Here is a 16,816-nt window from a genome sequence, read left to right on the forward strand (position 1 = left end):
TGCCTTAAAAACATTTGTGTACATAACAATAGCAGCCACAGCATGTGGATTTGAATGAGCAAAGAAAATCTTAACAGAAGCAGAATTGTACTACTCCTGTCACTGATGAGTTCAATGACAATTATATCTGGCTGCCTTTTGCATCAACTGATACTAATGGCATAATATAAAAGCTCTTGACTTAAAGCTTGTGCAGTTTTTTTGCTTGTGCAGAGTTCCAAACCCAAGTTTACTATCTCATGGCATTTGCATACAATTATATTCCTTAGACAATCACATTGCTCAAAACCAAATACTGACATCTGCAGTATTTATGTACAGCTCCTGACCCTGTCTTTCCTATAATGCTCTATTTCATGAAAAGCCTTACGTAGAAATTCAGGGACATTTACTGTAAGCATAGCAGCAGCATATTATAGAAAAAAACATTTATATATACTCACTCTGTCTCACTAATGATAATGTCATTGCCTAAACTAAAGGCTTTGTTAACGTAGCGGGAGGTCTTCTAGATTAGAGGGTTCCAAATCCTCTTTCTGAGACTTTTCTGACTACCTAGGAAAACAGGACTCCACATTGCATGACTTAACATATCTGAAGGAGTGAGAATTCACAATACTGTAGCTAGGAATACAGACTGTGTTTAAGGATCTTGTTGGTGAACTCTAAATGTGGTGTCATTAATTTCTAGTCTTATTTCTACATATGGCAGCCCCTCTTTGCTACAAAGGCCAGGAAGATAGCGATTAGTTTTGTGATATAATTTGTATCTTCACTGACATTGCTTGTAGCTTCCTCTTCCAAAGAGAGTGGAAGCAAGTGGAGAATTATATATAAATTTGTGAAGGGGGAAGCAAGCCAGAGAACCCAGTGGATCCTTTATTAGACTCATACATACCTGGTTCTGATTCCCCTCTCTAGTGTGTACTTGATTTTTTTTTTTATTTTTTTATTTTTTTACTTTTCAAGTGATCTTCACACTTTTAATTCATACGAAAACAATACTGCTTCCTCTTAAGACATTTGTTGTTGTGCCAAAACATATCATGTCCTGGATTTATCGGATGTTTTTTTTAAATATCTGTTATGTTCATCTGGTCAGAGTTAACTACAGCCACAGAGCTGATGAGGATGGTGCAGCCTTCCTGCATATGGCCATTCATCTAAACTGTGACCTTAAATAAGTCTGTTAACATATTCACTGAATTTACATGTTACCTTGAGACAATTACAATCAGTCTCAATTCTAAGAAACCTATTTCTATATTAACTTCAGAAAATGCAAAAAATAGAATAGACATTTGTTGCATTTAACATACAAAGAAGGGAAGTGTTTCCAGGAAAAACACTGAAGTTCAAAAAGGCACTTTCAAATTCTATAAACCAAGTGTCTAAATAGAAAAGGGTTGATACTGAAGGGGATCCCATCCACATAAAATAAAACTCTTTCAAATGGAATGTAACCAGTCTCTAAATACTATCAAATATTACAGTGTCTCTATAAATAGAAAATTATATAGTGCGGAAGAGCTAAAGCAGTCCTTTCCAAATTGTTCAAGTGTATATATTTCTCTCTCTTTACTATCATTAATAAACAGTTGGTTGAGCTACAGCTGTTCTAGCATTTGGCAACAGTTCAAGTAACTTCCCCTCTGCTCTCTCTTTGCATCCCTCCATCTTCCATTTTGAAACCACAAAACTCCAATGTTGTATCTTGATTTCATAACACGTTAGGAAAAATGCCATGTTTCAAACTGTTGGTACATGTGCAGGCAATCAAGGAAGCGTGTCATAAACTCAGCATGGTCCTTCTATGTCACTCGCGTAGTGGCATATCTCCAGTCCCAGTGCTACATCCAGGGAGGCTACGTGCTAACAAGCCCCCTCTTACTTGCACAGAGCCTGTTCAGAAGGATTTCAGAATAAACTTGATTTATTGGACCTTGGACATGATATGGGGACCGAGAATTTGATGCATAGTCCTGCAGTTGTGATAGCTTGCTTTGACTGCTGAAATATTTCCCCAGTGTATAGTGCCTCGATAACATCATTGTTATGTGTGGACTTTCTTCAGAAGGATTGTATTTCACCACCTGCAAAAGAAGTGACATATGTGAATGCTTTCTGCATGCACCTAGAAGGATACACAGCTGTGTCTACACAAATGTTGAGGCAGTTCTCCACAAAGCAAGTTCTGATACTCTTACCTTGATTTGCAAGTTGCTTACAAATGTTATTTTAGTGGGTCAACTTGTTGCAATAAATGCTAATTAAAGTGTAAGATCGTATTAAGCTTTGAAATTAAATGTGTATCTCCTTCACACTCACTTGGTTTACTCTGTAATATCTTAAGTATATTAGACACTCTTCATTAGGGATAATTTGATCTGATTGATCAAATTCATATTTCATAGCTTGCCTGCACATCTACCTTGTGAAACACAAACTCAGAACAGCCCTGACTTGCAGAAATGTGTAAGTCCAGATGTTCTCAGTTTCCAGTAAGTGAGGAACTTATGCTGTTTCTAAGCTGCAGGCCTTGCTAGAATGCCCTCACTCTCAGGTCTTGATGAAAGAGTGGCTCAGCTCCATGCTGGGCTGAGAACTGGGCTGTGCCTTTTTTCTCAGGATAGAGACTTAACTGCATTTTAACAGTCTTCTCTCTGCTTAGATGCTCAGGGCATCACACTAACAAAACCATGATGTGGTTCAGTAACTTAGTGGAGTAGAACTGTCCCCCTTGGGCTTCTACGTATGCATAAATCTCTGGAATTATCATGTTCAGTATGGATGGAATAAGCAAATATCTATAGAACTAGTGAGGTAGGATTCTCAGGAGCTTCATAACTGGAGAAGTCTCATGATGCTGAAGGCCTGGGCTCTGTCAACAAAAAGTCACTGATAAACAATGAATCAACTTCATGAGAAAGAATACAGATTTTTGTACCAACGGAAGATGGAGTACAGAGAACTCCAGCCCAGCCAGTAACAGAGGAGCCAGGCAGTTAATTTATTTCTTATATCTCTGATGGCTTTCAATTTTGCTGCGGTATCAACCATAGCACAGGAGAAAAGCAAACAAACAAAGAAACAAACAAAAACCCATCTATTTACTGTTAGTGAACAAACAGAAACAAAGTTCATACGTAGTGAGGCTCATAGTAAATGGATTGGAATAAATCACACAGAAGCAAATGTGAATGAAGGAAAAATGTTCAAAGGATTGAAAGACAAGTAAAGCAGAAAGTCTATGATGGAGATGGCTGAACTAACAAAAGACCAGGAATTATCCAAGTAGAAAATTAATATATCCTCAGACCAATTTGATGCAGATAAGCCAAAGGGCTGTTATTTTTTTCCAGGCAATTACTACGGGCTCATTTTTCTAAGTTAGGGCCTTAGGTCTTACAGCTCCAAAATGATGCCACCTTGAACCAACCACCCAAACTGCATTCCTGTTAGGCATAATCTCCAAAGAATGCAATCCAATGTTCATTCAGAAGCCAAGCACTTACTAAGATATCAAAATACCAAGCTTGCTTCTTTCTCTTCTGTTGTACCCATGCTTTCATTGCCATTAAATTTGGGAATAAATTTGAATAAAAATAGGTTTCAATAAGATCTTTATGACTGCTGGCAAATCTACTTCTCCATAAGCATTTTTGATGCATGAGGTAATTACAAAATCATGTTTGCATATGTGTACAGAACTAGAAATACATTTGGGCAGAAAGATCCAGAGTTATGCAAGACTTTTTGTCCCAGATCAATATAATTTCCCATGAATCTAGACTCCTTGCCAATCTGCTGCAGATTTCTGTGCTGTCAGCATGACCCAAGGCCCTCTGAAGTGTGTTGGTGGGAACTCAAATGATTTATCAGGACAAACAGGGGATATATTTGAACAGCTAGTGAGAGCTAAATGAGAACTAATGAATGCATTTCAGTTCCTGTTTTCTGATCGCACAGAATAGATATCCCTCCATTCCCATATGGCTGTGCCTTGCTTCAGTTTGCAGAGGGGTGCTGTCTTCTGGGAGATTAGGAGGACATTTTTTTAAGAGAAAGAAAGTGAAAGTAAAAAGTAGATTTAATCACCTCATCTGGTTTCATACAACATGAAATGTTCTGGAGTTTTACATAATGTTCTTGGCTCCAACCTCAGAGGCAAAATGCCATTTTCCTAGTGGAAACTGCTCCAGCACCTGATGAAACTTCATTTGCCAGGATGTAGAAATAAACTGATGACAAAACTGTTAAAACTAACGAGGTATCAAAAACATTCAAGGACTTTCTTTTTGCTTTCGTCAAGGATCAAGTCTGGTTTTTGGTGGCTGATGGATTCTCCTGGGTACATCTATGTTTCTTTCAACACACTGGCCTCTCAAGCCTCGTTAATAACAGCTCTACAAGCCAAATTCTTCCCTGATCTTCCCCAGAAACACACACTCTCTGTTTAGATCCTCGGGCAGTTAAGCAACGCCAAATCTGCACATGAGCTCATGCAAAATGATGGAAAAGTGCATGAGAAGTGCTGATGGCTGATCATGCCCTGCTGTTTTCCACCTACAAAGCTTCTGAAATATTTCACTTTGAAGTCCTCCATTTCACTGAAAAGCTTGGTGGAAATGGAAAGCATCAGCAATGACCCACGAAGACACCCACATCTGGGCAGTAGGCAAAAAGGGGCTCGATGTAGCTGTCTGGGTGAAAAGGAGGGAGGCATTTACTCCATGGAACTATTTATCCATTGCATAAATATCTGCTCTGTGACTTATTCCCATCATCTCAGCTCCATTTGGGCTGAGCTGTGTTCATCCCTCCCTAATGTATAAAGCAGAGCAGATTAAAGGATCAGCTAATTAACCATGTACGCTGTGTTTGGTCCCAAAACAGGACAGAGGCCAAAGCAACGGACTGAAAATATGAGAGTGCTGAGGAGCCTGAGGTAGAAACGAGCTGTGAGGCTTGCCCTCAGCACACGCACTCCAAAATGTCTGACAATATTCCCAGGCCAGTGCTCTGTCCAGTCAGCCTCAACAAACTGTAACAGGGTCCAGCTAGGCACAGCTGATTGTTTCTCTTTTTTAGGAACACATTTATTGTCCAGTAAACTGTTTTTCCCTGACATTGCACCTTTGTGTGGAATGTCTAAATAGAAAAATCAAAGCCTTATATTTATTAATATGAGCGCTGTGGCTGGGAGAATTAATTATAATCCACAGGCTACAGAAAAATGGTCAGGCTTGCTATGCTAGGGTCCAACTGGCAGACACCAAAAGGATACTCTAGAATTTTGCTTCAATTTTAGTATCATCAGCATTGAATTTCAGTTTGCTTGGTTTAAACTACTCTTAAGTTTAATTAGCCATAGTATATCTTGTTTTTTCCAGTGCATACTGTGCATGCCTAAAGAAGGAAACCTTTTTTATTAGATATTTCCATCTTCTGGAACTTTAAGGGAAATACATCACAGCTGTTGTGACATTTCTTTACAGCAAGAATGAGTGCTTCTACCTTGTTCTGAGTGTCACAGCCCACCTTTGTAGCTGTGAAGCTACAAAGCTTCTGCACGTGGTCGATGTCCTGGGGACAGGCTTGGCCAAGGGTAGGGCTTGCAGAAAAATAGGCATGACTTGGCAAATTAAGCAAAAGGTTTTGTCCTTCTCTTGAGGGATTCAGAGAACATTTGGCGGCCATTCTCATTTTAAGTCATTTCTTTTGACAGAAAACAAATTGCTAAAATCATGCTGGAAAGATACTTACATTTCATTGATTTTGTTGACAATTTTTTTTAATTTATTATGATAACTCTAATTTTTTAAAAAATTAGGATTGTCTCCATAAGGAATAAATAATGGAGTTCTGTCTCTTAAATGATACTTCAGATTGCTGGTGTCATTATTCTGGTCAGAAATCAAACTCCTGATATTTCTATTAAGAAATTTCTTACTGACACAAAGCCTCCAGCTGATTGTGAAATACCATGAAATCATTGACTCTTGATTTCAAGAAGACATCCTTCATTGCATCCTTTTTCTTTTTCTTCCAGTTTGAACTTTTCAGTAACAATTTCTTTTCATTTCATATTTTCGTTCTATGCTGTGAAAGAAAGTGTACTTGCCATTTGTCTTATGGTCATACAAAGGGAAGCGTAAGCTTCTTGAAAAACGTGACAGTTCAAATTTCATGGTCCTAAACAGATTTTAATATAAAAATTTATGGTCATTTCCTAGTTTTTTTGATAAAGAGACAACTTGGGTTCAGTTCATAAGAATAAGGATCTTCGTGGCATCACAATCAATTTCTTACTGTGCTACACATGATTTTATCTATACATATCTAGGAGGTTTATCTGTCCTTGGATCCAGCATTGAACTGAGGCATGGTGCTTCTGGTGATTTCTGAGTGCACAACTGCAGTTTTCATTGAAGAAATACTTATTTATCAGAAGTAAGTTGTTGGGTTTTTTTTGTTTTTGGTTTTTTTGTTTGTTTGTTTGTTTGTTTTTGTTGTTAGTATCTGGAAAGATAAGTCCTCTTTATTCCTCAAAGATTTTCCTAGTTTCTGAACAGAGTAATGTAATATTTGTGAGCCTTCTTTTAAGCAATGCTCAGATTTTCAACACACTGATCATGCAAATAAAACCTGGGAAGTGGCCTTTTATACCAAAAGCACAAGCCACATACTCAAAGGACATCTCAGACAAACCAGAAAAACTTTAAATATCTTGTTTTTCAAACTCTCATTGGTTTGGCCTCCTAGGCACTGATTTTGTGTCTAAATATAATAATGTGTTTACTAATTAGTTTCTGATTTAATCCACGGAATCCCCTCACTTGTAATATGCTGTGAAGACTCCCTGCCTTAGAACAAACAGAATAAGAATATATTCTCAATTGCCTTATTCACATATTTTATCACATCCCTGTTGTGTTCACTCTCTACAGACCTCATACAAAAAAGAAATCAGAGATTTGGGTGAGAATGAGAACAAATGACTTACAATTTCTGTTAATTTAACCTGTCATTGTAATGATACCAGATAACTTTTTCTTAGAAATGTGAAAACATATATACAGAAATAAGAGCAACCTTTCATTTTAAATCATGGTTTGAAGGGAGTCTGCCAACCAGCTCAGTTAGGAAGGCTTAGGACAAAACATGTGAGACTGAACTATTGTGAAAACAAAAACAGAGTACATGCAGAAATAGCAGAGATATATAATGGATAGCAAATCCTGTAAGAACCTGGAAAGAATAAAATATTATTTTCCAAAAGTTACCTCTTTAGAAGAGCATGCTTGTTTTTCTTTCAAAGAGCCACCATCACAGCAGCTCAGCCTGTTGTTGGGCAGCCATGCCATTTGGTCCACAGTGGCCAAGTGCCACCATATGTGTGCTGCTGTCTCTACAGCCTTTACTCAGGCCTAACTTCCAGTTACAACAGCAACTTCTATTTGCATACCTTTTTGTTTCTAAGTTCCTAAGCAGTTAAAAGCTCTCATAAATACCCGAGAAATACATAAACTCCTACCTCATGGAAATGACACCCGCACTTTCCCCGCAGGAATTCTTTGTATCGTCCCATTGTGATGATGAACGTGTCAACAACTTCATAGCCATATGTTTTTGCTGTCTCCAAGATAACCAAGTTTTCATTCCACAAGTTTTGTACTTCTGCCTGCATTCCAGATAACATATTGCAAAGTTTTTCAAAAGGACTTTTTACAGGTTATTTTATTTTGCCGTTGAAATGAATAATAAAACTGCATTTTGGACAAAACAGTTTCATTATATATATTTCCTTAGAACAGGTTTGCAGCACATAAATAGTTATAAGAAAATTTACAATATTTTCTTTTAATTGCACAACAAATTGGATTGATTTAGAGAAGATGTAAACTAGAAACAAAATTAGCAGTAACTGTAATTATTTTTCAGTAGATGTCCAGCTTCCTTTCCTTTATGGGAATGTTTCAGTGCTGCTTAAAATATAATTACTGAGTAATTTTTTAATATACATTTTGTTAATATATTTCAGAAAAAAATCCTATTATGAAATTGTCTATGTAACAAATTGTTCTTGTAAAGTATAAATTCAGATTCAGATCAAAGACACTGAGACTGTTGTTTAAAAAGGAATATATGGCACAGGTATCTTAGACACAGTCACAGTAAAGAACAGAATATTTGTTCTCAACATATTGGAGGATGACCAAGAATAGAAAGATTAGCTATAAATTTGTCTAGGCAGCACATTTTGACACTGCAGGTAGAAGGGCTTTGAGAGTAGCTGGGGTAATCCAGAAGTCCATAGCACCCAAACTACATGCAAAATTTGATATATGATTCAAATATTGAAAAGGAAAACGTAGTGAATTGCACACTTAATTTGATTTCTGGAGTTTTCTGAATTTCCTGAATTTGCTTGAGAAAAAGAATAAAAATAACCTTTGGAAGCCTTTAATAGTCTTTCTATCCTTGCCCCACCTACATAAGATCAAAGTTCTTCTTTCTCCTTCTAGGTCTGAACTCTGCTGAATGCTATAGCAATAACTTTGACCATGTTTGTTCACATGGATTCCAACCACTTTTCCAATGTCCCATAATTTAGTCATCTTTATAAAGAAAATGGTTGGAATCCATAAGAAGAAATTCAGTAAAGATTACTGGCAGATAATGTAAATCTAGAAAGAATTGGGCAAAATCTGAAAATTTGCCTCTATAGCAAAAATCACATGCCAAACAAAGTAATGTATTATGGCTGGAAGAAGAGGTGAACAGCAGATCTCAGTGTCTATATAATCTAAAAAAGCTATGAGTTTTCTCTATTCAACAGGTGTGACTAAGCTGTTCCCTAGTGTTACATGCAACGGTGGTAGGCATTAATTACTTTATTCTACCTTGCAGTGCTTCCCAGCTTTGTCTTATCCACGTATTTCACGTGTTCTCTCTCCCACCAACAAAATCATAAATAAAAATATTGAACTGAATGAGTTATACAGTACACTGAAATGAGCCCATCTGTTACTCTGAGAAGTCTTGGACATGATTTCAACTTGCTGTATTGCTCGCTTGGCCTGATTGTATCACCCTATGGAGGGTCTGTGCTCTATGTGGTACAGAGAGCAATCTGCCCAGCCCCAGTTCAACTTCAACTCTGCCGTAAGGCTTAATATTGGAAGTTCCTCTAGTTCTTGGCAAAGCTGACTGAGCACAGTGCCTCAAATGACTCTGACTGCAGTGGAATTCATGAAATAAGGCTAATTGGTTTGAATCCACATCAGTAAGCCACACTAACAAATATAAACACCATTCTTTCTTTGATCCAAATAGAAGTTGCTCAGCAGGAGAGATAACATACTTCGGCCAGACAGAAGAAATGGTTGCTGAAATAACATGTCTTCTGTGAAAATGCACTCTAAATATACTGTTACTTACCTGTGATAAAGAATGTATTCCATCCACTGGGAGGTGAAAGCCCATCCCTATGGATTTGATAATTACCAGGATATTTGATAGATTTTCTCTGTTTGGCAATTGAAAAAGATAAAAACAGGACACACGTTTTACTTAACATGCACATCGAATGACACCGCATTTTTTTTCTTTCAGTCAGTTAAGTCCACACCCATAAGAAAACAAGTGAAATGTTTGCATTTAAAATTTCTGGTGTTTTCTCATAATTTATCATATCAAGTCTTGACATGGAATAACACTAAGTGCATAACATTACCTGTTCAACACCTTTTGGATAATTTGCAGGTGATTGGAATTAAGCCACTGAACGCCACCTACAATTAGTACGGTCTGGTCTGTGTTCTCCAGCGGACGTGATCTGAAACCCAGAAAGAAAAAACCAACACGTTGCCTTAAAACAGATGGCAAACATTTTAACGGCACTGCATTGCATTTCAGTGAACTGTATCTGGCACCCTGATCAGAGGCCTGATGTCATTTTCTACTACTTTTCAACCACACAATACGGCCTGAACACATTGTGTTTAATTGTTTGCTTACTTTACTTCCAAAATCTGTTAAACACATTTGTGAATAGAATAAAACACAAACAAGCCAGCAGTGGAGTTTATACAGTACCTCTGCAGCAGTTGTTCTAGCGCTTTTTCAAAAGTTGGTCTCTGGTTTGCAGTCATCCAAAACTGGGGATAGTAGGAGTAACTGATGAATGTTTTTCCCTCATTGATATTATCATAACATTTAACATCATGAGTCTTTTGCCATTCCTGAAGAGTCTCATTCACTCTTTCTATTAGATAGTACATCATCCCTCTGTTGGTTGAGTCACCTATAAAAAGAATCTTTGGATGGAAAAGAAGATGTGACTTAGAAGCTATACACACCAAAAACAAAAAGCAAAGAATACAGCCAGGCTGGAGGCTTTTAGGTCCTTTTCACAAAACTCAAGAAAACTCTCTGTGAGCTGCCAGTGAGGGCAGGCCTGACAGCTCAGTACTGAAATTCTGACTTAGCAAACATTATCCGATTCAATGAAAAAAAGTACAAATAAATGTCTATAGTTGCACAGTTAATATAACACTTTTTATCCTTGCTTTCTTTAGCTTAACATTATAGTTCAAATTGCTAATAGTTTCTCTCCTGATTTCTTGCAGTTTCCTGCTTTGCTTCCTTCAGTTTTTCATGTGGTTTGTTCCTACACAGCATGTCTTAGTTAACTTCTGTCTTCCATAAATGTGATTAATTAGATGTTACACCAAAGGAACACACACATCAATGAGTGCAACTGCTGCCTTATTTGTAAAGAGATGGTCTTTCTTTCATTTCAGAGAGAATTAAAAAAGAGAGCTATTTTGGTGGCAAAGAATCTGAATACAGTCCTGGACTGTGTGTGACAGGAAGCACTGCATCCTAAAGGGAGCTGAAAGAGCCATAAGGATAACAGAGATGTCAGCAGTCTGTCTCTGAACTTGCAAATGCATAAAGAAGTTAAATGTAGGGTTGCTTCAAGCCGTTCTGTTGACTTTGCCAAATCAAGGGTTCTGTACGTTGAGACCACAGAACTGAAGGTATATATTTTCAATACTATTGCCCTATTTTTAGTGGATAAAACTAACATTTCCTCCTGCTAAGGAAAACGTGTAAGCAATGATAGAAGTTCAAATCTGAAGAGATCACAGGTTCACTGAGGTTTGCCAGTGAAACTGCCTATGATCTGTAAATATCACAATCAACCAGACATGCATACAAGGGAGCAAAAATATAAAACTGAGAGTCAGAGACCCCACAGAGCCATAACACAATATCAACCCTGTTTTCTGTACAGCAGTGTGCCTCTTTTTCCTGCCTCCTCTGGCATTTGGGGTAGTTGTCATCCTGCAAGTAGGGGTTGCCATTTGGGTTTTTATTTGATTTGGTTTTTTTTTTTTTTCATGCTTTAACGTTTCCACCTTGAATGTTGGTTAGACAAATAGAATTCAGACAACGTAAGATAACATATTTAAGAAGATGTTTCCAAAGCATGCCTTAGAGATTTTATATGGTGAAAACATGATGGACTTTTCTCATCTAATAGATCTCTATTTATCTGTTCCCTTCAGGAACAGTTTTAGAGACTGAATCCAGTGCCCCCTATGAGACTGCTGCGAGAAAAAATGAACCACAACTGTGTCCCAAGGAAAGCTCCCCCAAGACAGTATCTGTTTTGCATGAACATACCCTGATCTGGTGGCAGAGCCGAGAATGCACACAATAGTAACTTGAACATTCCATGCCCTGTCTACAGGTTGCAGAGAATCATTTGGTAGGCACAGAAGCTGTTTTAAATTCATACATAGAAGCTGCTTTATGTCCTTTTCTGGATCTCTCAAGGCTGTTTTGCAGATTAAATTTGTAAACAGTTGCTGTTCCTGCTTGGACTGCACAAGAGCTTCTCTCACATGCAAGGGGATTTCCAACTCTTCTCACACTGTGCCACAAGAAACCTTTTTAAGCCAAGCACAACATGACTCAGAAGTCAAGGATCTTTGGCAGTGGAAGGATTTGTTGGATTCTCCCCCTCTTTCCTTTTCTAATGCACAAACATGCACACAATTATTTACAGTTTGGAAGACAGTCCACACTACAATCTGACCTAATTCTAAAGTAGGCTAACTTGAGGTTTTAAACAAGAATTCTTCAACTTGCAAAAGCTCTTAATCTCTCTGGTTTGTCTATATCCACATCTCTTTAATCTTCACTTCATGAGTCCATCACTGTGTTATATAGATGGATATCTATTTAAAGAGTAGTTCTTAGATATTTGTAGGCAAGGATATCATTAACTTGCGGTATGGGTGAGTAAATTTCTATAAAAGTACAGAACACCATGAGCAGAATAACAAGCAGGATCTACTAGGTCATACACAGTAGATCATGTTAGACTATTTTCTTATATAACACCATTTTGGAATCAGTTATGATGGGGATTTCCAACTGAAAGGAGCACATTCAGCTATAAGCTACACTGATTTGGAAAATGTGGCAATTTTGCCTTAGTCTTTGTTATATAATGACTTATATTCTGATAAATACTTTCTCTTCTAGCTGTATGAGGTCTAATCTCATCTAGCTGTATCCCAACAGCAGACAACAACACAACACAAAAACAAACAAAAAAGACAAGAAAAAAAAATGAGAGAAGAGCCATGGCATACAGATGCAAAACATGACATATAGACGCAAAAATGTCTTAGTGCCAAGACGCTAGGCATCATATAAAAATATAAGATGGACCAAAAATAGTATTACTGTTGTGCTGATGTTCTGAGAATGTGAAGGAGGTGCTGGGAGTCAGAGCAGACTCTTGTAGAGCAGTCAGCGTAACTAGATGAAGCAGATACTTGTCAGTGCCCTGAGGTACTTCTTCAAATAGCAAAAGACTCACAAGGCTGTCCACACCTCACCTCTGAAGGAGTAAGTTTTGAGTCTCAAAACATCTCAATTTTCACTCTTAAGTGAGCTTGTTGTGAAGAATTAAAGCAGATCAGGAAAAGGATTAGATCCATGACTGAGCGTCCATGTGGGAATGTATATTTATAACTAGGAGAAGGTGTGGCTGAAAAGGATGTCAGGAATGTGACAGATAGCAACATCACATTGGTGGAGGAGTACAGGTTGCACCAGGAAAATTAACCTAAATACTCAGAAACCGGTCTGCTAAGAGAATAGTTAAGACTTGATGTAAGAGGAGAAGAGGAAAATGAGCCAAAGCAGACCTGTGTTTGTACAGAAAGAGAGATATAAAATGTAGATTATCTTCAAAGATGTCAGTCAGTTATAACAATCATATTAGCTTTCAGTCAAGAAATCTCTGACTTCAAGCAGGTATGAGCTATGCCAAGACAGTATCACTGGAATCACGCAAGTCTGTTTAACTCCAGCTACTTCCTTCACAGTGAAATCACAGCACTGTTGAAAGACATGTCATTAAAATGAGTGCTGATGTCTTGTGATCTTCACTGGAGGCGTCAGCAGGCACACTCTGGAGACAATGCGTGCCGCATTCTGAATGGGATGCTCTGCATCCCATAAATGCAGCAGAGATCTCAGACAGAAAGATAACAGCGGATTCTTTGTAATCCAATGCATCCCAGGCTGCTGGATGCACAGCACATCACTGCCAAATCTGCACGTAGAGCAGCCACTCATTAAGGCCTTCTCTGCATCCAACAGTCTGGTTCTAACTATTGTTCCAACCATACTGTGAGGCATCTGTTAATCCTGGAAGGAAACAGACAAATTCTTTTTCTTCTGCTTAAAAAAAAAAATACCCAGGTGGATGAACAGGGCATTTGTGTGTAATCCTACCTGCAAAAAATCTTTTCAAAATGCCCTTGCCCTGAATTGGCCAAGCACAGTTTGTTGTGATATGCAGACTATCAGAAAGTATCTTTCAAAGCATCCACCCTTTGCAAGCTTCATTATCAGCATTTGTTTGGACAACCCAGAGGCTAAAGCAGGTGGTGCATAGCTCCAGGAAGAAAACTTGCTTATGTCCTCCAAATAATCCAAGAGCTTTGATGAATTAGACTAATTATTAAATGCAATTGAATGTGTGGTAGCTATGGCAATATCTATATATTCTATATTTCTATATAGTTGCAAAAACTTACCAAAGCTGTGCATGCCACATATTATTTGAACCAGGGGCTCTGTGGATGCTCCTGTTTAGCTCTATGACAATAATGAGCCAAATGATGGTTCAGGTGTGCAGAATATGCTGTATCTCATTTTCTCCACAGTCTGGTACAAGGCTTAGTCCTGCGCTGTTCAGGTCAATGGGGGATTTGTCTGCAGGATGACTAAAGGATCAGGCATACATAAGGCTATAATTTTACCAGACAGAGAACAACACTGTCATGCAGACAGATGCTTTCAGCATCTTCTGTTGCAAATGTTTTGTGAGAAAAAAATCCATCATAGCTTACAGGCTTTAAGAGATTGTGTAAGCATAGTGGAATTCACTTCTTAACCAGACCTATCATTATAAATTAACCATGCTTAGGAAACCTAAGCACCTGTAAATCCCAAACAGTACTTAACTCTAAAATATTATTAAGAAATTATAAGCTAAAATTCCTGTTTTAACAGCTGAATTTTAAGTACTTCAGCAAATATTGCCTTTTTACATTTCCTGTCCTTAATTACACATGATTCAATGGCACTTTATTATAAGACTAAACTCTGAGAAATATTTCTCAATGATAAACAAAATCTCCCCATGCTATTGAGGGTAGATTTCTATGTGCTGCTAATTGGATAAATAATTACCTGTTAGAACTCCTTTTCCTATACCTAATTTTAAAAGTTACAGTACAAAATTCAGAGCACTGTGTCTTAATAGAATTGGATAATTCTTACAGCAAATTCTTGTTAGCCAATATCATACAGATACATTCTTTTTATTAAGATTGTCTATTTCTTTCCTTCAATTAGGGCACGCATGGAGTTCTGTAAAACAATGTACCTGCATCTTATTACCCTTACTAAGAGTTTAGAAGGGAGAACAATTACAAATGCTCAAACTGGAAAATCTACTATGCCAGAACCACCTGAGCCTCAACACTTCAGAATTGTCCTGTTTACAGTGTCTGAAATGCAAACATATGACTGACTAGTCTTGCTAACACATCATAAAGCAAAATGAGGCCTCTTATAAACTGTTTTTGTGAATGCATATCCTTTCTCATGTCTCCACCAATCTGTTTCACTACAGGTGGTCTTAGGTTCTTATGAAACAGAAACAGCTTAGCTCAAACACAGTTTTATATGCACACAAGCTAAAATAGTAGTTAAATCCAATTTGAAGTCACAGCCAGGATAAGTGAATCACTGTTATAGAGAAAGGACTTGATAATTTTAGAGATGAGCTTTGAATTACAAATGCATTTTAATTAAATGTATGAAAGCAGCTTGAAATTAGAAAAAAAAAAATTGAAAAGCATATTTTGGTAGGCTTTTTTTACGTTGAATACAGGAAAGAAGTGCTATTTGAATGATCGTATCTTTCAGAAATGCTGATAAACACATAAAAGAAATCAAAGAGCAAGAAACACATCTGAGCACTGTATTTAACTGCTGTTCTATGAAACATAACAAAAAAGTATAGTTGCACTTAAACTTACAGTTGATCTTACATGTGCTACATCCAAAAAGAGACTATTGGCATTCACCTTCCATCTTGCTTCATTAGTTGCTGATGCACATCCAGATATCATTACACAGTAATGTGTAATGATAAACTCACTGCACGCTTCCCTTCACTTTTACTACAGGCAAAACAATACACAGACTTTTTTTTTTTCTTGTGTGTGTGTGTGCACTGCATTAAAAGAGGTGCATAAGAACACAATCTGCAGTTATCATAGTTGGAATGTGACAGCAGCAGAGAGATTGACACCTCATTTTTAAAGAAAATATATAATCACAGGCACTTATGTTGTTTTATTTTGTCTAATTGTGAAGTTTTAATCATACAAAGTAAAAACCAGCACATTAGAATCATGAAGCTAAACTATATTTTTTTTGACGGACAAAAATCAGAGGCTTCAGCCTAACGTATCAGAAATATTACTAATTCCTTTTCCTTCAATTCCTGATCAAATCCTACAGGAGTCTGAATTTTCTCCAAATGGTACTCTAGAGTCAAATCCACAAAATCACAGAGGCTCAAGGGAAGGCATGACATGATTTGATCCACTGATGCTACTGACATATGCCACTCTCTGTTCCAAAGGAAGACTTGGTAATTACGTGGGCTGTTTAACTGCCTTATCTTGAAATACATTTTGAGCAAGAATTCAGATACTGTGTGGTCTGCAGGTAATAAAACAGGGCTGAGTTGGGAGATCTCACAGTTACTTCCAGCTCTGATGGAACAATTTTACTTCTGATGCTGCAAAATGTAGATTTTGTGGAGAACAGTGTTACACAAGATGAATATTTCAAATACGATGGCATACTACCAATACCCAGAATACAGAAGTATGTACCATATTTGAGTGCATTTTGGTAAGTGAACATGAGTGATTTCTGTTGTCCTCTAACTTCAGTAGGATTAAAAAACATTCTAAATCATCTCAGTATCCTCATCTAGGCTGATGATTTTGGGCTTATATTTTGCCCTCATTATGTTTTTGTTGTCTGCTCAGCGTGTCGGTGTTGAACCCTTCTGTTTATTTTACTAAGGAAATTATGATGTAATTAATTGATATTAATTCAGTGATCTCTATAGCGTTTAAAGCTGAGGTATATCATTGTTTGAAAACAATATCACAAGTTAGGGAAAATAAATACT

At 37.4% G+C, this 16,816-nt stretch overlaps 1 protein-coding gene across 3 annotated transcripts in view; it reads right to left on the minus strand.

The window, feature by feature from the left end:
- Positions 1–927: 927 nt before the first annotated feature.
- Positions 928–16,816, minus strand: part of CPED1 (cadherin like and PC-esterase domain containing 1) — a 140,396-nt gene continuing 124,507 nt past the window's right edge. For 2 of the 3 annotated variants that reach the window (XM_048959060.1, XM_048959054.1), the window contains 5 exons: positions 10,102–10,322; positions 9,740–9,841; positions 9,445–9,532; positions 7,538–7,684; positions 928–2,093 (listed from right to left, as the gene is read on the minus strand). In XM_048959060.1, coding sequence (XP_048815017.1) covers positions 1,866–2,093; positions 7,538–7,684; positions 9,445–9,532; positions 9,740–9,841; positions 10,102–10,322 — 786 coding nt within the window. In that variant the 3' untranslated portion in view covers positions 928–1,865. Of the gene's footprint in view, positions 2,094–7,537; positions 7,685–9,444; positions 9,533–9,739; positions 9,842–10,101; positions 10,323–14,132; positions 14,322–16,816 lie in introns of those variants that run through there. The other variant, XR_007379582.1, reaches the window with a different exon arrangement.

Source organism: Lagopus muta, chromosome 1, assembly GCF_023343835.1.
Source record: "Lagopus muta isolate bLagMut1 chromosome 1, bLagMut1 primary, whole genome shotgun sequence".
NCBI lineage: Eukaryota > Metazoa > Chordata > Aves > Galliformes > Phasianidae > Lagopus > Lagopus muta.